At 39.9% G+C, this 20,297-nt stretch overlaps 1 protein-coding gene across 2 annotated transcripts in view; it reads left to right on the top strand.

Moving 5' to 3' along the window:
- LIN28B (lin-28 homolog B) overlaps nt 1-18,048 on the top strand; it is a 126,612-nt gene extending 108,564 nt beyond the window's left edge. For both annotated transcript variants that reach the window (XM_073220853.1, XM_073220854.1), the window contains one exon: nt 16,943-18,048. In XM_073220853.1, coding sequence (XP_073076954.1) covers nt 16,943-17,222 — 280 coding nt within the window. In that variant the 3' untranslated portion in view covers nt 17,223-18,048. The remainder of the gene's footprint in view (nt 1-16,942) is intronic.
- Nucleotides 18,049-20,297: the final 2,249 nt, after the last annotated feature.

Raw genomic sequence — 20,297 nt, 5'->3', positions numbered from 1 at the left:
TATTGTCTAGAATACATGACAGTAATATTTGGTACAGAAAGTATGGTAGGTGGGGAGTTGTGCTTTTATGTCTTTTTGCCATATGCCACTCTACACCTCCCCTACTTTAATGACGTCGCCCATGGGCAGCCCCTCTTTTTCACCTTCACTCATGTTCTAACAGCTCATAATAGTATTCCTTTTCATTATTTTTATTACACTATTTTAAAAGGTAATGCAAAGTTACTGACTTAAGTTTTTGTTTGCTTCCCTTACACTATTGAAGGTAAAACTAATATGGTCATCACTGGTTGGTGATTGAGTGGGTCAGGTGGGCTGATGGTTGTACTTGGAGTATCACTTAGCCTTTAGCATGACATAAAGACAGGGGACCAGAAAACTGTCCCCAAATGGGCAGGAAACTGAGAAGACTATTCGTAGGTTTAAGAGTTGACTCAAGAGTAAGCTTTATGTTTCCATTTTGCTTTAAAAGGACAAAAATATAGTGAAGATCTTAATGATACCTTGTCCTTTTCTTTGAGCCAACCAAGTAATGTAGCAATAAATATTATGAATACAATGATGAATGATGGAACTTACAGGAAAATCTGTCAGTATTGGAAGAGATCTGGAAACTAGGGATCAAATGGCCTTGAAGAGAGAAATTGAGTTTGAAATTACAGGAAGACATCAAAGTGGGAAGAATTGGTGAGTGATCAGCATAAAGAAAATACTTTGTTTAAAGGAATTGAATCAATTTTTCTAAGGATACATGATAGACAGAAGTTTAGATCTTGGTGAATCCAAGAAAGTATTGAAAATAAGATAGGAAAATAGTCTAAAAAGGTATAAAGGAAATCAATATAATGGGATATCCTGAAAGAATAGTTACTAGAACACAGGAATAGTGAGTAAATCCCCTATACATAAAACTATACTATACACAGATTAATGCCTTTATAATTTTCTTCATCTATAAAATTTTCTGATAGAATTTATTAAAACATACTCTGAGACTTGATTTTTAGGGACTCCAAGATACAAATAATAAAAATACTGAGCATTTCAACAGCGACCTATATATATATATATAGGAAAAAATATACGGCATCTGCAACAAACTGATTTACTAGTATCTCATCAAAATTCAGGAGTCAGTTTTTCTAAGGATACATGATAGACAAGCGTAAGGAGATGGTAAATCTCAATGAACAGAAGTGGGGAATGCAGATTACTTACAGACCATCCAGGAGATAAGTGAAGTATCTCTACTAGGCTATTTAGTTTGTTCTCTTTACTGTTCTCGAAAAGGAAAAAAATATCTTAAGACGTTCCTGTTTTTTATTTTTGCTCTTCCCCCCTAATTCGTGAGGACTTCAGCTCTTCTCCCACTGATCCTCTCCCTGCTAGCAGGGTGGAAAGCGCTTTGGGAAGATGACGCTCAAGTTGAGGGAAAGAAATCGCACCCACCACTTACACAGGGCTTCATAGTTTGCAGAGCATTTTTTTTTTTTTTTAACGTTTTGCTCTCATTTTATTTGGTCACACTGAATCCATAGTGAACTTGCCTGTGCAGAGCATTTTAAAATATTTATCTCATTTGAGACCAGCAGCAACCATGTGAAATAAATGGGAATTCCTATCATCTTTAAAAAAGGGATTTCTGGCTGATGAAACTTACTTATGGATGAGGGGACCCAGCGAGATTAAGTGATTTATCACGGATCAGTGGAGCTATCGGCTGAAGCCCTGGGCTGGCCTTTATGGGGTTCACGGTCACAAGCAGTGTGTCCACTTCGAAAATCGGTTCTTTTCAACTATGAAATGAAAGATTTCTAAAATGTTGAACTATAGAGTGTATTTAATATTCTGCTTAGTAATCTTGGTTTCCATTTTCTCTTCCAAGACAGCCAACTTGTCCTCCAAAACGTATCCTCCAGTTTTCCACTGCTGTCTTCTTACTCATGCCGTATATCCACCTAACATGATTTTTTCTTCCGTCTATATAAACCTTTCTCATTTTTAGTAGTTTTAAACTAGTTATTGTAGCCAGGCCACCTCCTTTACAAACCATTCCTACTTCTCCCAGTAATTGTGATCATGTCTTCTCTTGAAAAGTTACAATATTTTCTATCTCTTACACTATTTATCAGAGTCCACACTTTATTTGCCACCAATATACCAGGAAGCATAGTCATCACCATTTACCACCTGAGTCCAATGGACCCTTTAAAAATACATTTTAAAAGTCATTTTACAAATAATTTACACATATAAAAATGTGGAAGTCACTTAAATGTCCATTGATACATGAATGGATAAAAGGGAAGTAATACATATATACAATGAAATTTACTCAGCAATAAAAAAAGAATGAACTCTTGACATTTGTGACAACATGGCTGGACCTTGGGGGTATTGAACTAAGTGAAATATGTCACAGAAAGAAAAATATCGAATGATTTCACTTATATTTGGAATCTAAAAAACAGAACAAAACAGACAAAACAGAAATAGACATGGAGAACAGACTGGTAGTTGCTGTAGGGGTGAAGGGTGATGGGATAGGTGAATAAGTGAAGGAGAAAATAATTATTAAGACTTTGATATCTTGATCTGGGTGATGGTTACATGAGTGTAGGTATATACATGTCAGAATACAGCAAGTTGTACCTAAGATTTGTGCATTTTATTGTATGTACCTCAATACAAATTTTTTTTAATATATATAAAGGGATGTTGTAAGAAACAGCTGTATTGGAAATTACTATGAATCTAAACATAACAAACCCAAATTTTATTCCATATGGTGTGAAGATGTACCTACCCCAGATGGGCAATATCCAAAGCAACTGCTCGTGGGTGAGCGTGGAGCACACCCGTCTAATAAAACACTGATCCAGGTTCCAAATACATTACTGGGAATTTTCAGCTTCTTATACTGCACTTTTGGTTCTTTTTCTTGCACTTCTACCCTCAAAATGCCATGTGTTGAACATTTTCATGGCTCATAATTTTGTTGCAGAGACAGTGGTCATTGTCTTTAGTCTAAAATAACAAAATGTTCTCATTTTTAGACATTGACCAGAACGATCAGTTCTCTGAACTTCTCACTCTGTGCCCCTCATCCCCTTTCTGTCAGTGTCGTCGGCATCTAGCCCCTTATGAACCACACCAGAGAAAATGTTCCAGCAAAAACATGGTATCAAGGTGAAAGAATACTGTCCCATGTCCTTCCAGCAAAAATTTCTTGTCAAAAAAATACTGCATGATGACATCGTCCCTGGAGAATGACTAACTGCGTAATAGATGTCCTTTTTGTCCATAGGAATATATTGTGAACTTAATTCTTGAGTTTGAGAAAATAGTCTAAGGTATTATCTTACGTAAAGACTCATAGTCTAAGATTCAGCGACACGATCAATGTTCCGCTCACGGGCGGCCCCCGGAGTACGGATGCCTGCCTTGGGGTATGTGCTCTTCGATCATCTAATGATCGCAAAACATCCGTCAGTTTTCTTTTCTTTGCCATTAAGGACAGAAAATGAAAAATTCTGTATTCAATGAAAGGTTAAAAAGAAAAGGGCCGCCAAAATCCTGTCTCCTGACATCTCTTATCCCTTCTGGGAGGATCAGACAGCACCTTGGGCAACGCAGTAAGAACACTGGAGGGTGAAGGAACGGTGATGATTTAGTTCACAATTTTATCATCCTCTGGATAATCCCAGCATTGTTAATTTTTTTTTTCTGTGAGAGCTTTAAAGTAAAAAATGCTTATTTCCCAGTGCACAGAAAATTATTTAATTGTATAATCAATAGAATACTATGGGGGCAGTACAGAATAATATCGAGCAGATTAAGTTCTCTGCCAGCAGTTTTGAACTCCAGGATTGCAGGGACACTTGAGCGATAATTTATATAATCTTGATTCTAGTTGAACTTGTAGTGTAACTGATATTTAAGGTTATGAAATTAGAGGAGATTGAGGCAACTGAGTGTAGGTATTTGAAGTCCTCCCTCCTTTTTTTTTTTGTTATCCTCTGAGTTCCTTCTGGTGTCAGCTGCATCTCCTCCCAGTTTGGACTGACTTATTTTAATAATTCTTTTATGAGAAACTAGTGCACCACACTCTTGTCCCTTCTGCGCATCCACCTTTCTGTCAGTGTTATTCTCTTTGCCCTATGGACAGAAAATGAAAATTTCCAAATTCTCAACTGCATCCAGTGAAAGGTTAAAAAGAAAAAGACTGAAATGCTAGATAAATTTGGGTCTCTTGCCCACCATGAGGATAGAGATGTATCAAGATCATAGGCGTTCAAATAGGGAGAGAATCAAGAAAATTCAAATCCTACGTCTGTCTTGCAAGTGAGACGGAGCAGAGCCAAAAATGAGAGCCAGAGACTCATGGCCTCCGCTTCAGTGTTGTCGCCCATGGTCAGTTGAGATACAGGCAAGCTGAGTGGAAAATCCTATAAAATATGAGAAGAGAAAAAGTATTAGGGTAGCAGGAAGTCCGTCCTGTAAGGGCAACAGTCTTCCTTTTTCCCCTCCAGCTTTATTAAGGTATAATTGACAATGAAATTGTAAGATATGTAAAGTGTACATTGTGATGCTTTGATGTACATACACTTGTGAAAGGATTCCTCTTATCTAGTTAATTAACACATCCATCACCCTCACTTATTTCATCCTGTTTTTATTTTTCTATATATTTGGTAAGAACAGTTAGGTTCTACTGTCTTAGCAAATTTCAATTATTACAATACATTGTTATGAACTATAGTCTCCATGTGATAATTAGATCCTCAGACCTTACTCACTTTATAGCTGAAAGTTTGTATCCTTTTACCAACGTCTCCCTCTCTCTCCGGCCCCCAGCCCCTGGCAACCACTTGTCTATTGTCTGTTTCTATGAGTTTACTTTTTTCTTTTTCATTTCCGCATGTAAGTGAGATGATACAGTTCTTGTCTTTCTGTGTCTGACTTATTTCACTGAGCATGAATCCTTTGAGGCCCATCCATCCATGTTGTTGTAAGTGGCAGGATTTCCTTTTTAAGGCCGAATAATGTTCCACTATGTATGTATATGCCACATATTCTCTACCCATTCATCCGTAAGCGGACACTTAGGTTGTACCCACATACTGGCTATTGTAAATAATGCTGGAACAAGCATACCAGTACAGATATCTCTGAGATAGTGATTTCGTTTCCTTTGGATATATATTCCCAGAAGTGGAACTGCTGGGTCTTAGGTATTTCTATATTTAGTTCTTTGAAGAACCTCCTACTGTTTCCCACAGTGGCTGCACCAGTTCACATTCCCCTCAGCGGTGCACAGGGTTCCCTTCTCTCCACATCCTCGCCAACACTTGTTCTCCCTTGTCTTTTTGATAATAGCCATTCTAACAGGTATGAGGTGACATTGTGGTTTTGATTTATGTTTCCCTCATGATTAGTGATGTTGAGCAACTTTTCATGTTTTCCTTGGCCATTTTTAAATCTTTTTTGAAAAAATTAAAATTTTCTTTATTTTAAGCTCTTTTTTTGCATAGTCAGGAATAATTCCTGGGATTATGAAAGAGAATAAACAGTGTTTCAAGGTTTAGGAAAAAAGTAAGATCACTGACAAGAAACACAAAAACTAAACTTGGATCCAATAACCCTGAGAGTTAAAGTTGTACATTTAAATTACCTTTTTTCAAGCGTCTATGTGCTTGAAGTACAAGGTCATAGTGACGTCCTAACGATCTTTGCATCTCACCCGGTGGCTTCTGTGGCACACATTTACTGTATGAGAATTAAAGGGTAATTTTAAAAAAATGTAGCGTCAAGACTCTCACAGATCTCAGATAAGCAAGTGTTAAAGAGTTATTTTATGTAACTCAGTTAAACAGGCAGGTGTTATAACCTGTTCAAAGGAGAGCCTAAAGAAAAGACACCTTTGTGGCGCAGAAATATTGAAGCTAACATGGAAATGGAGGCAAAATCCAGTTCTTCCACAGTGGGAGAGGGAAGTCAGTTAAACCTGGCCGCACAGAATCTGCCTCTCAATAGGCAACTATAACTTGGCATTGCTCTCGGGTGTTGGCAATTTAAAGGGCTGTAAAATAACTCCCAGAGAATCAGAATCAGGTAGTCTGTTAAGTGTGATCTCTAGCTAGACAAGGCACAGTTTTCCACAGAAGCACAATTTTTTCCCTGCATGCATGATGAGCTCAGTTAGTTTATCAAAATAAAACATAGAACATCACAGGGTGATAAATAGCAGTTTGTCATGTGCAGCCATCATATTTTTGGACGTTTATTTTATGAAATATGTACATTTTTAAAGTAAAAAGTCAAGTATTATCTTAAAAAGTTTACTCCTCTTAGAACACCTGCTGGATATTTTTCAAGATTGTTTTGTTGTTGTTGGAAACAGAAAAAAAAAATTGTTCCTGGCTTTCCTTCGTTCGTCTCACTAAGAGAATAAGCCAAATTCTTCATGGTTATTAACATGTACCAGCCAAATTCAAAGGATGTTGGAGATGAAAACTCCGTCATTCAAATACTCAAGGAATTGTCTTTAGGACAAGCCATTTTTTTGGCTTAGAGCCTAGGCACAGCACATTTTGTTAATGTGTAGATTCCAGCACCGGTAGTCAGCACTTATTAAGAGTATTTGGATGTGTGTAAATAATGCTCCATCCAGGGACTCACCTGCTACTCCTCTCGTACCTACTACCTTCCGTTTTCACCTCCGTCCTGGCTTGACAGCCGCCTCTTATTAAATCAGTGGCCATGTGTTCACAGAATCACAGCCTTAAAATGCTCAGTAGGGAAACAGGATTCCTTAAGGGATCCATGATCAGTGCAGGAATCTGCAGCGATGCCTGAGCAGCTTGGCCGTCAGGCTTTCTTCAGAGGAGAAGCTGGGTGGCATGAGGGCGACCCCGGATCAGCTGCACCTGCTGAGGAAGGAAAAGGGGAAGCAGACACGGGGCCAAAGGTGCCGGACATGCCCCCCTCTCCTCAAGCTCTAATTTGCACGAGCAGACCTGCACGGGGAGGAGATAATATCACAGCTTACGGAGGTTATCCGAGCATAGTAGCAATTTTGCTTCTTCAATTTCCACCCACCTACGGACATGGTGAACAATTTAAGAACTGCTGATTCTTGGCGAAGGGCAATATCTAGTCAGTCACAGGAAGACCAATTGGGCTGGAGGGGAAGTGGACAGAGCCATTTACTTCTCATCTGTACTTCATCATTATCCTCAGCAGTAGCTGGTGTGGAACAGGAGATCAAACGTATTGATCATCAGAAGCCTCTCCTCGGTGATTTCAGTGGAGTGGTTTTAACTCCTTCTGATTCCTGAGTAGCTGTAGAGATGGGAGACAGTTCGGCACAATCTTCCTGTGCCTCTTGCGCACAAATTAATCCTGGGGACCATTCGGGATAGAGCACATCAAGGGCAGAGGGTCCTCTATAAGTATCTCTTAATGCCACTCATATGAACTTGTCAAAATAGGAAGTTTACACATAGTTCTTTCTAACTCAGTAATATAGCAGTAATTCAGTGTTAATATTGATTCAGTAATAACAATTGGGAGGTGTTTTAAAACTTCATAGAAACTCAAATGCTACCAACATTGTTAGTTGCATCAAAGGCAACCCAGTCCAGGGAACTTCAAAGCTTTGAATAACCCATTCGGCTAAATAATAATAATCATAATGATAATAATATCTCACTTGGCTAAAAGTAGGACAACATTTGAAATTAGCCCTCTTTTGGACTCTAGCTTGCAAATTAACTGGTCTAAAGCTGGGATTGTTATCTAACCTTCTGTACAGTTCATCAATCATGCCACTGAAATTGATTCTCGACCTCTAGACATCTTTTCTTCCTTTGAAATTTCTCATGCTATCTCTTCTATGTTTTGACACGGGTATGTGTGATAAAATATGAGCTAGATTCTTTTTCCTTTTGCAGTCCTTATTTGTATACCTAAGGTATTGTTTACCGAAGGTATTTCTATTATATATTTAAATTATTTCATATATTACTTCGATGTTTACATCCACTTCTCTAAATAACATTACTGCTTCACTTATCAGGTAATCATGACGCAAACCCTCTTCTAAACTTTGGTGTGCTTCTAACCAAAATATTTAATAGTAAAAAAAGAAAAATTTCAAAGTACACAAAAAGAGAAAGATGTAACAACCATTAAAAACAAGGCTGGCCTACAGAACCCAAGCCTGGAAGAAATCATGTGATGAGCAAGAAAACAAAATGTATAAAAGTCGACACAAAAGCACTAGCAGAATTGTATTTCTTCAGACCAAACTGATGCTTATTTACAGCAGATGTCACACCTCCGATGCTGGTTGAGTGTGAAATGGTCTGGCGGAAAGCAAGCAGACGTAGGGCTTTTAAATTTGCAGCAAGGCTGCTGTTGTACATAAATGAACCAACATTTTCAGATTGCATGTTATAATCTAATTCTTCCATTTAAGTAAACACCTGATTTTAACTATCTGAAGGTCATTTAAATGTTGGCTGTCTTTCCTTTCCTTCGTATTTGATACCAGCGCTAACCTTCTAAAAATAATCTATACCTAAAGGTGAGTGTGACCAAATATGATAGAAAAACTGATCTTGGTTCCAACAAGGATGACTTGAGACCTGCAGTTTGGGTGCTTACAGCACTGCCACTGCAGAAGTGCATGTGTGTGTGTGTGCATGCGTGTGCATGATGTCCTGACCTGGACACCTCGGGGGAGGGGGGTGCATGTGTGTGTGTGAGATGTCCTCACCTGGACACGCCCCCGGCAGTGCTGCCTTGGTGAAAGCAGGGCTGGCGGAGTGCCAGTGCCTATGCGAGTGGGCCCCATTTTATAACAAACTGCTTTTACTCCCAAGAAATTGGAAAGCTCTGAGTTATCTGTGTTGGAGTACATCTTTCTCCTTGTTTTTTTTTTTCAACTTTTCCATTAGCCAGAACAGATTACCTGTCTGGGATGTTGTTTGTCACATAAAAGAGAGATAACATTTCTATTTCAAATACAGACTTAACTTATGACCTAGAATTCATTATTATGCTTCTTCTCAAGTTATGGTACAAAGTAATAGACTCTCAACAGATTACTGTTGTGCGGAACTGCTGCAAAATCTACCAAATACTCCTAAACATAATGGGATGAAATACCAAAATGCCTGGCATATAATTATACCTGATTGAAGTGCCTTGACATGAAAAGGACTCCCTTTGCCCCCATTTCTCCAGTTATTTCTCTCCCCTCCTGTGTCCTCTTCTCTTTTAAAACTGCTCCATGTTCCATCCCTACTGGTCTTGATAGCCTTCACTGCCGTTCATCACGTACCTGTTCCCCACATTTTCCATCTTTTTGTTTGTATAAGATGATGAAAGATTTGCAAATAGAGCTATTACTGTGTTTCAGCTGGTTTTCAAGATACTCTGGTGCATTTTTTAGCTTGAGTTACGATACAGATGACAGACCATGGCATTAATCAGAGTGTCCAAAAGCTAATAAACATCAGACTATCCAAAAAGCAGTGAGGAGAAGACATGAGACAAGATAAAATAAACATATAGAACCTACCCTTCCGGATAACTATCCACATACACTTCATTAATATCTAGTACAAATTTGTACTCTTATTATTATTAAGTGATTTTCTTTCTATTTTCCACTTGAATTTATAAAAATGATTCCATGGGTATTATAAGCAGTTGATTTCACTGAGAAGCAAGGTAGCTGGATAATTTTTCATCATACAACCAGCTGATCAAAGACATTAGAACAGTAGTTGGTAAGTAAAAAACACCCTTTGAACTCAGTGCAGACCCCAGATCAGTTTAGTAAATGGTCTAAAACTGAGTTTCAGAGGAGACATGGAGTATTCATTTGTCCTGCCAGCAGGCTTGCAGTTTGAATTCACATTAATACCACACCCCAACAGACTGGCACTTGCTAATAACTATGGCTAAAATTAGGCAATACATGGCTATCCAAACATCTACTGTTCATTCCGCACCAGGAAGAACCACATGGCAATTACACTGACTAAATTTTGCTTTTTAAAAAATGACATTGAAAACCTACCCTTAGGTTGGTCTAAATAACTAAGCAAACAGGTTTTAAACCATCTATTACGCACTAAATAACCAACAGAATTTACAGTCTATCTATGCAAAACAAGTTTATGTGCTTTTTAGAATTGTTTTAGATGCAGCCAACAAAAGATGGAGAATTAGAAGAGTTACTATGGGAAATCAATAAATGTTAATTGGTAATGATGGTTGAAGTTTAGGGAAAGTAGCCATCGATTCATGAGCTGTAAATTATCACCCATTTTGATGACACAGGTGCCTGTACATTGAACCCATCCTTGATTGCTGAACTAAGAATTGAATAATGGTCTCCGAAACAGAAACCATGTCTGAAGCCAAACTCAGTAGATTTTTGCAGTGTTTTCCTTCTAAAATAAGGAGAGATCAGTGATGGTAAAAATTGTGAGCTTTTGTGCTGTCACAGCCATAAATTTCAGGGAATCATTTTCCTTCCTTCCTTCCCACCTTCCTCCCTTCCAAGGCATCAGTGACCTGTTGAAACTCCAGAACCTGTTTTGGGAGATTTACTCTGTTTTGAACTGCATTCCTCGTGGTTGGTGTTACGGACTGACCCCTAGTAAGGCTGTTGTGCTAAAGCCTGGTTTGGGTACAGCTGTGTCCTTGCCGTCACCTGGGAAGCTCTTAAGCCTGGGACTCCACCCTCAAAGATTCTGGTTTTATTGGTCTGGAATAAGGCCCAGGCATAGCGTTTTTAACAAGCTTCCCAGATCAGATGATTTTAGGACTGCTGGTATGCAGGTTCACGGTCAGATGACCAGCAATAGGAATGAAGGTCAAATTACAAAATGGAGGTGGAACTTCATCATTACTTTTTTTTTTTAATTACACAGTTAACAGATAAAGTCTTTTTAAAACAGAAACTACACAAGAATGTATGGAATAAAAATGAAAGTCCCTTTTCACCTTACCTTTATTCTCCCCCACAGATGTAACCACTGTTAATTTACTGTTTATCCTTCTGATGGTTTTTCCATGCATTTAAAATAAAAATGCAAAGTTACTTGTATGTAGTGTTTTTGAAACATAAATGGGATTATAGTATATTTATCCTGTGGGTTGCTTTTTTCACTTGCCTTGGAGATCTTTCCATGTCAAATGCATATCCATCTACCTTATTTTCAAAAATATCTTTTTACTTCATTCATTTTATTGTCTGTAGAGTGTTTCTCAGTATATGGGCTTTAATTTCTTTTTCATTTTCACATATTTGTAGCTCAGTGGCAGAGAGCATGGACTTTATAGCCAGATTATCTGATTTTTGTTATAAGTATTATTGTTGTTAGTATTATTATTATGTAATTTTTCTATTTTTTACCAATATGGGCAATACTGTCATTAATATCTTAGTACCCAAATTATTGTACTTACTAGTGAATAGTCCTGTAGGCAAATTCCTGGAGTTAGAGGTGCTGGGTTAAAGGGTATGTGTATTATTAATATTTTGAAATATGCTGTCAAATTGCCCACCAAGAGAATCAGTCTCAATTTATACTTGCTCCGGCCAATAGAATCTCATTGTGATATTTATTTCAAGGTCTAAATAAATTGTCCACGTGCCAGTATGTCTTCCTGGCTTAACTAAAATGTCAGGCTTCTTCGTTTTGGCTGGAATTTCATTGAGTCAGTTTGACAGCCCTCATTATATAAACACGTCAATCTAAAGTTCTGATTTACAGCCTTAAACATGATTAAGGAGAAGGGCAAAATTGTTTACTGGTTTTGTAGACAAAATTCTCAACGTGTAAGTCACAAGAAGGGTAGAAATAAAAGTGGGCTTTGGCAGTGAAAAGTGGACTAGACTAGTTCTAACATTTCACTTTATAGATGGCAGAACCAGAGACAGATGCTCACTTCCCCCACAGCATAGTGCCAGAAGTAACCCAAATCTCCAGAAAAATCTACGTCAGTTCTGTGTGTGTGTTTGTGTGTGTGTGTGTGTTGGTATTTTAAATTCAGGACCCTATATTTTTTAGACTTACTATATAATAAAACTTACATTACTATTGTTGGGTATAATGTATACCCAACATTAATGTATAACATATAGTGAAAATGCAAGTAAAATTTATTGTTTTCAATTAACATTTCCTTTTGTGTAAACTGTGAGTCTTACATTTTTCATCAACAGTGTAGACATTGTAGAAAGTACTTCATAGAGTTTGAGGGAGGATTAAATTACATAGCATACTAAAAACGTTTTACAATGTCTGGAACATAGTAAGCTCTTAATAAATTAAATTGAACCTCTTACTATTTTTTTTTACTTAGTTCTGTTAACAGTATGTTCATCCCTACAGCATATATAGATCATTTTATTTTTAGCATGAACTAGGGTACTTGAGGGAGATACTGGCTTCTTTATTTCAAATGATACAAATAAAATTTTTGGTATAATAAAAACCTTTTTTAAAAGGACATAAACCACCACTAACCAATATTTTAAAAACTGTCTTTTTACTACTGTTTTTAGAAAAATAGATAAAATTTAACTTTATTAAAATGTCTTATTATTGAATTGGCTTACAGTCAAAGGAGTTTGTATGTAAGAATGAAAATAAAAGAAACAGAAATTCACATAAAGAATAGGTTGCTTTGACAGAGGTCAGAAATGTGTGCACGGTTATCAGAAGGCCTGTAACTGCTCTGGTGTGTCAGAGTTTTCTAACTCTCCTCCTGGTATTTTGGGCAGATCCTGTGAAGTGGATAAACTATACCCTGGTGTAAATTTAGATTGTTTGGAAGTTATCACAACAAAACGGGGTCTTCTGAAAGGCTGGTCTCAGCGTCTGCCTCTCTGACCTCAGGAGGTGTGGTGGGCAGATTGCTTCCGCCCAGAGCAACCCTCTGTCCGCTCCTTCCCTCTCTTCAGCTCTCGGGTCGTCTGATGGCATCTCTGCCCATCCACTCCCCCCACCCCGTGCGGGCATCCAGCTCTCCCAGGTGTTTGGTTGATGACACGCAATTGAATTAGATGACAGGTGTTCAGACATATTAAAATGAAAACAGTAGACTCGTTGAATGTCATTTCTGGGTTTTATTTGGACTATATCAGGGTTAGCAATGATAAACAGTGGCTCCACAGTGTCAGTTACTGTTGTTCCATATTCGTTGCCGAGTTTCTTCGCCACCTGTGACTTCCCTTCCTCCCCTCCGGCCTCATGTTTGGAGACCCCATCGATCCTTTCTGTCCCTCATGTGCCCTTCCCCGTATTTATTCCTGCTCCCAGCCGTACAGTGCGCCCTTCCCTGTCTGCTCTCATCTTTCTCCCCAGTTTTGCCTGCCTTGTGATTTCACCATTTCCTTCCTCTTGAGAAGCTCACACATCTCTGTGACCTTATCCTTAATGTCCCCGTCAACCTCTCCCCCTTATATGGATTTAAGTTTTATTAGATTAAAATTAAGCGAAGAACTTAAATTCTTATCAAGATACCATTTTCAAATATTTTGAAGCACCCAAGTTGTGTGCTTTTTCCATGACACTTGGAGATAGGCAAAGCTGGCTCTCTATCTGTAGTGTCACCCCTCTGCCCAATTTTTTATCACTTTTGGGACCCAGAGGGAATACAGTTGGCGAAGTCTTTCATTTAAGTCATTGAGGTATCATTTAAAAATTAACATTTATATTCTAATCTAGTGGGCTTCAATTGGGCTCAGTTCTGACCATTATTGCTGGTATCATTTGAAAATATAATTGACTTATACTGTGGTTGGGATCTTCCAAAATGAGAATTCTTCTAAGGGTCATAGCAGATCTAAATCCTAACTTCTCAATCAGAATTTTCATTTTTACTGCAGAATCCTCAGAACTTTGGATATGTTTTGATCAAGTTATTAACTAATGTGTTTGGCTTAGTATATTAAGACTTACCTAATTATTTATTTCATAATGTAATTTAATAACTCCAAAACTCTAAAAGATTTGTCTTTATTTTTGCCATTCTATGTGCTTATCCTACTGTATCTATTGTTGGCATTCCCCTTTCATTTAAAAACTTTATTTCGGTAGCTTTTTTAAACACTGACCCCAATTTGATTGTTGTATTTGTAGAATGTGCTAACTCAGAATTAAAATATTTATGATGTAATCTTATGAAGAACTTAATAAGGTTCCAAGTTTAATCTGAACATTTTTTTGTTTGTCTTTAAAAATATTCTTTGTGCCATTGTTTTATCATTTTGTAAAATACTTAGAGTGAGTAATTTTACTTTTTCGGGCTATGGGAATGTATAATGAAATACGGTTGTAGTTTTCTTTGTTTATAGCCTTTTGTTTGTGAGTCTGTGTTCTTATGTTTCTTAAGCAAGCAGCTGATAACGTGAGCTCACATGCCATTTTTATGCTTACGTCACAACGTAAAACTCCTTGATTTGGAGAGGTGTGGAGTGTGAACAAAGGAGACTAGTCCCATGTAGAGCTTATATGGAGTATGTAGTGTTAACCATCGGTGAGCTGAAAGGTAGCCGAACATCCTCATTTTGGTGTCAGTCCCTTGGGAAGGAAGGGGTTTTGTAATGGGGTGATATCTGCGCTCTTACTAAGGGTGATTGACACTGAGTGATTAAATAGAAGAGGAGAATAAATACCACTCCTCCCCTTTTAAGGCTAAGCACATATACACTGAATGCCATCTTTCCAGAGCGAAAGACAGTCTGGCCTAATGACAGCATGCATCTGAACAGCTGGGGGTGATTAACTATGCAGATGAAAATGCAAGGGCACCAAAATCATACAGTACCCTTAAAAATGACGTACAATCCTAATGCAATGGTAAATGCACATAGAGAATATGATGGAAGACCCCATTTGTGAAAGCGGAAGCCTGACATCAGGCCCTGGGTAGATGATGGGCCGAATGGTTCCTGAATTGGGTAACACAGTGCATACGTACCACAGCCACTGAGGAAATTGATGGACCTGCTTTTTTACTGAGGCCTTTAACCTATTTTCTCTCTCTTCGAAAATGAGCTCCTGAGTGGATGTTACCCTCAAGGAAGTGAATTTAATTCAAAAGCAGATATTTTATAGAGGGGCAAATTTAATTTAAGAATTTACTTGTCCATTATAAAGGAGAACTGCATGAGAAGACATTATTATAAGTAGAGGGTTGTATTTTTTTCAAAGATGCCATTTTTGAGGGTGCTGTTTTGGGGACCTGATTTTCCAGAATTAATCAGTAATTTTTATTATTCTTTAATTTTGCATTATCTGTTAGAACACATGGCTGAAACAAGTTTTTTATGTTAAGGTCTACAATTGCGCAATAAATGATATAATCAGAAAAAGCAATTTCTTGGTTTTTCCCTTTAATTTTTGAAAATCTGATGCATTCTTTTTTCCTGAAGGTAAATACTTGTTGTTTATTGCAAAGAATACAAACCCACTTGTGAATCTGTTATTCTAAAATCTGTAAAGTAATATCAACACCTGGAAGGAGCAGGCCATAGTTAACCTAGTGTTTGCCAAGTAAAAAATAGTCACTCTTCATAACTTATCCCAGAAGATGAAATACGAAGCATCCTACAAATACTGCTCAGTGGGTTCATAGTAACCTAGTGGTTTGTCTTTGAAATACATGCTAATAATATGTTGCTAAGCTTGCCGTTCACACACACCTAATTAATTGTGATTAGCTCTTTTGTTGTCATCATGGATTAAGCTGATTCTTACAGCATTTATTTTGCAACATTTTTTTTCAACACTTGATTGTGCCTCATAGTGAGAACTGTGGCATAATGAAAGTCTTTGAAAATGAGTTTAAAATAGAAAGCTCTTAAAGCATTTCATTACAGAGACATCAAAAAACAAGTTCTGTACTCAAGTAGATTAAAAAAAAAGCCTTTGCAAATACCTGATTTTATTTCCTCCACTTTATGCTGTTCTGTTGTTTTAATATAAAATTTTAAAAGAAAATCTCACCGCGTCATGCCAATATTATCTTCCAAATAATTTAACTTTTTAAAAGCTAAGTCAATTTTTTAAACATCTAGTACGAAGCCACGCCCCCAGTGTGCATTCAAATATTGATGGATTTATGTTTATTTCAACGTGAAGAATTCACTTTAAAGGCAAACTAATTTCTTACCGAAAGAAAAGAAAGTAAATTCTTCCTGTCACTGAACTAACGCCGACCTCTCTTAATCCGGTCTAAGAATTTGGAAGCTTTCTTTTATAGTACCCTTCTGATGCAGATACTTGCTGTATTGCTCTAAAATTACTTGGTAATTTGCCAGATATCATTCACCACAGGCCTCTCTCTTATCTATCAAATTTCACCGCGCCCCTTAATTCGTACAAAGGAACAAAAATTCTTCCAGGTCAGCTGGTTTCCACAGTCAAAATAATTAACACCCAAAGAAATGTTACAGTGATAAAATTTAATTCGGTCTGTAATTTCCCCAATCGCTGAGCAGGCTGCCCCTGCGTACGATGTCGACGGCTGTGTGCGCGAGCAAGTCTCGTGCACGCCCGCCGGTCGTTTTGTTGAACGCCGGCCGCCCTCTCCTGGGCTGGACTTGCTTTGCAGTCACCTGTCGGAGCAAAGTAAGAGAATCAGCTCTCGGCGGCAGCGACGGAACAGTCCTCAGGCTTTCAGTCTTGTGTTTTCGCTGTGCGTTGTATTCAGTCCCAGCAGCCTTAAAACTCGCGGGGGGTGTTTTGGCGACCCCGGTCTGGGCAGCTGGTGTGGACCGGGGTGCCCCGCCGGCGTGGGGGACCGGGGCGCCCCGTGCACGCTCCCCGCCGCCGGCCTGGGGGGCCGGGGCGCCCCCTGCGCGCTCCCCGCCGCCGCGCCGCGTCCTCACGGTGCCCTCTCGTTGCAGATGCTACAACTGCGGCGGCCTGGACCACCACGCCAAGGAGTGCAGCCTGCCGCCGCAGCCGCGGAAGTGCCACTGCTGCCAGAGCATCGCGCACATGCTGGCCGCCTGCCCGCACAGGGCCGCGCCGCCCCCGGCCCGGGAGGCGGGCCGCGCGTCCCCGCCGGGCCCCCGGGACGCCCCCGGCCGCTCGCCGCCCGACGCGCCCCCCGCCAGGCCGGCCGCGGCGCCGGACGAGCAGGGCAAGAAGGGGCCCTCGGTGCAGAAGCGGAAAAAGACCTAAGCGCCCTCCGCGCCCCGCGTCGCCGCCTTTCCCGTCGGGAAGTCTACCTCATGCGGGCGCAGGCACGGTGTGTCCCAGGCAGCAGCTGGCCTGGCATTTTTAACTACTGTTGAGGAACTGTGAATTTTTTTTTTAAACAGACAAATCAGTCTAAGCAGATCACACTCGAGCAGGGCGTCGGGTTTTAGTGCCGTTCGCAGAGCGAGATGCTCTGTCTCTGCGCGCGGGTGTGGGAGGGAGCCCGTCGAGGCCGCGTGTGTGCAGGAGGGTTTCATGCAGGAATGGGGACACACATATATAAAGAGGGCTTGTCTTTATACATGTGTGTACACACAAAGCACACACCCTCCCTCACAGAATCGGACGTCCCCAATTTTTGAAAAACCCATGCAAAGCATATTTTAAATGGTTTCAAAAATAACCCCTGGAGTTTTCTTGAAGTCCCACCCCCTTTATAGCACATAAAACTGGAAGCACGACTGTTACTTTTTGTGTGAACCAAAGTATACTTCACGTCACAGAGCTGCCAATCATATGGTACTAAAGGTTTTTAAGTCGCCAGTGTTCCCGAGTTTGGGATTGCCTCGTTTTCCTGAGATCTGTAGTGTCCCCACCCTCCAACCTCCACTCCCCTGGAAAGCAGGACCTTAATGACATATGCCAATGGCTGCCATAAGCTTTTTTGAGTCTGGGATACATAACTCCAGAAAAGACAATGAATGTGTAATTTCTGTGCCGATATTTCAATGTTTTTAATTCATGTTTGGATTGTGAAGTAGATGCCTATTAAGAGAAATGAAGGGGGAGGGCAAAGTATAAAAATGTAGTGACTTGATTTTTTTCAGTGGTATTTCGATACCAACTCATTACAATCTTTTACATGTTGTGAAGTTTTTAAGGGATTGTGGCAGAGTCAGCTTCCCTCAACTCAGTCAGTCCTCTGACCGTCGCTCTGAGCGGGGGGGCCCCTCCTTGTTTACGACTGAAGACCTTGGAGGGACACCCGTATCATCTGTTGTGTGTTTTTGGTGGCTGTTTTTATTCCCCCTGAAGAGAGATCTGACCTGTTTCTGAAATAAACATCACAGGTAAGAATAAAATACCGGGGTTGAGAATGAAAATAAGTGGGTGTCCACAATTGCCCGATCCTGATGACCTGTGAAAGATCCTAAGAAGTGCAGCGTTCGGGGGCAGGCAGCTGGAGCCCTGTGCCCGGGGCAGAGGTTCCAAAGCCCGTCCTCGCAGGGAGCTGCCCGCCTCTTGTTCAATAGCATTAGCCTAAATGGAGGTTCCTCCGTGCCTGCCGCCGGGGTCTCCTGTGCGGTGGGTCCAGGGTGAGTTTAGTGAAGGGGAGAGAGACGCTCCTCGGGCCGGGCCTCCACCTGCAGTAGTTGCCCGGCTGGGGAGCAGTCATGGTGTTGGTGCCTTTAGGTTCCAGTCATGGGAGGGATTCATTTCGGTGTCATCCTGGTTCTAGATGTTGGGAATTTCTGAACCATCTCCGAGAAGGTGCCAGTGAGTTATAGTGCCGAACATTGGCAGTAAGTGTAGTTTGTATGAGCCTGTCGGTGTAAGCTCAGATAATCAGAAAAGAAAATAGCATGATTGAAGCGAGATACACTCTTGGAATAGTTTCTGCTCCTCCCCCACCGGTCCTGCCCTGGGAGGCCTGAACAGTTGCTGATGGATGATTCAGGAGCCCTGCGTTCCGAGACCATGCCCCAGGCCGGGCTGGCAGCCCTTTACAACTCACCTTGGACCCAGTGTTTGCTAGACTCCCCATGGTAGACACTGAAATACCGGTGTGCTGAGATGCAAAGCTTACCTTTGACGATATTGAATGTGATTTATAGCTGTAGAGAAGTTCTTCCTTGCCTTACGTGAGGATTGTAAGCTTATTTAAATTATGTAGACAAATCAAAGTGGCATCGCTTAATTTTTTAGCAGGTATAATAATACGCAGGTTAACAGTAAAAAAAAAAAATGCAAAACATAGTAAGTCACTTTGAAAATCCAAACCAAAGTTCCTTGACCTTATAGAAATAGGAAATTACAGACTTGAGAATTGGACATTCCCTGTTTACATATAAGAAGTTCAGAGCTGAGATCATAGTTGAAAAAAATTTTTTTTCATTTTCATGTTTCAAAAAAGAAACATATCTGTGGACCTTATGGGTGCATTTTTAAATCATTTGAAGCATCTTGCCAGACTGAACTAAGAGCACATACCAAACCTATCTTATGCTTAAAAGTCGGGGTTTATTTTTATATAAGAATATTATCACTATTACATAACATACTCAGGACAAAGAACTTTACTCAGGGAACATGCCATCAAATGTTGTTTCTTTGCAGAACAGCCTACAGTCCTGCTTATTCAAAACAAACCAAATAACTTAGATCTTTGTATAAGTATTAAGTACTGATGTGTTAGTAATAACTACCTCTGAGTTTGACAAAGATCAAAATTTCCAAATATCAGCTGTCAGTTCTGCTGTTCTTATTTCACACAGAAGTGCTCTGGCAGAATTCCCAAACTCCTTGCATATGTGAATATCACGGGTGTGCGCACAGTGTCCATTTACATGGGTGAAATATTACTCTGTTTACAGCAAAAGGCTACCTCGTAGTTGACGCCTAGCACACCTTTATGCTGCTTCAGCCTTACAGTGGCTGAGAATTCTCTGGTACAGAACTTTTTATCTCTATTGTGATAGTAATTCACAATGCATGTTTCGGACAAACACTTGTGAATAATGAAGCATCTCATTTAGTTAGCAAAGTCCCCAAACATTTCCTTAAAAAGTTCTCGTGTATTTAGTTTAAAGACTTATGGGCACTCTAACACTGAAGCGAAACAGAACACAGAAGCAATCTCGAAAATAGCTGCTTTGCCCAGAGGTCGGGGACTGGGAGGGGCCGCGGGAGGAGAGGTTGGCGTGTAAGTGTGTGTGTGCCGGCCAAAAGTCTAAGAGCTGCCAGTCTCCGTCATTCGTGTCTGTGCTGCATTGAGGCCAAGCGTTTTGCAGCGCCGTCGCCACAGGCACCTAGCTGACTGGCACTGGCTTGCCGAGG

Source organism: Manis javanica, chromosome 13 (assembly GCF_040802235.1).
Source record: "Manis javanica isolate MJ-LG chromosome 13, MJ_LKY, whole genome shotgun sequence".
Taxonomy (NCBI): domain Eukaryota; kingdom Metazoa; phylum Chordata; class Mammalia; order Pholidota; family Manidae; genus Manis; species Manis javanica.
This window is presented reverse-complemented; position numbering and strand designations above follow the sequence as displayed.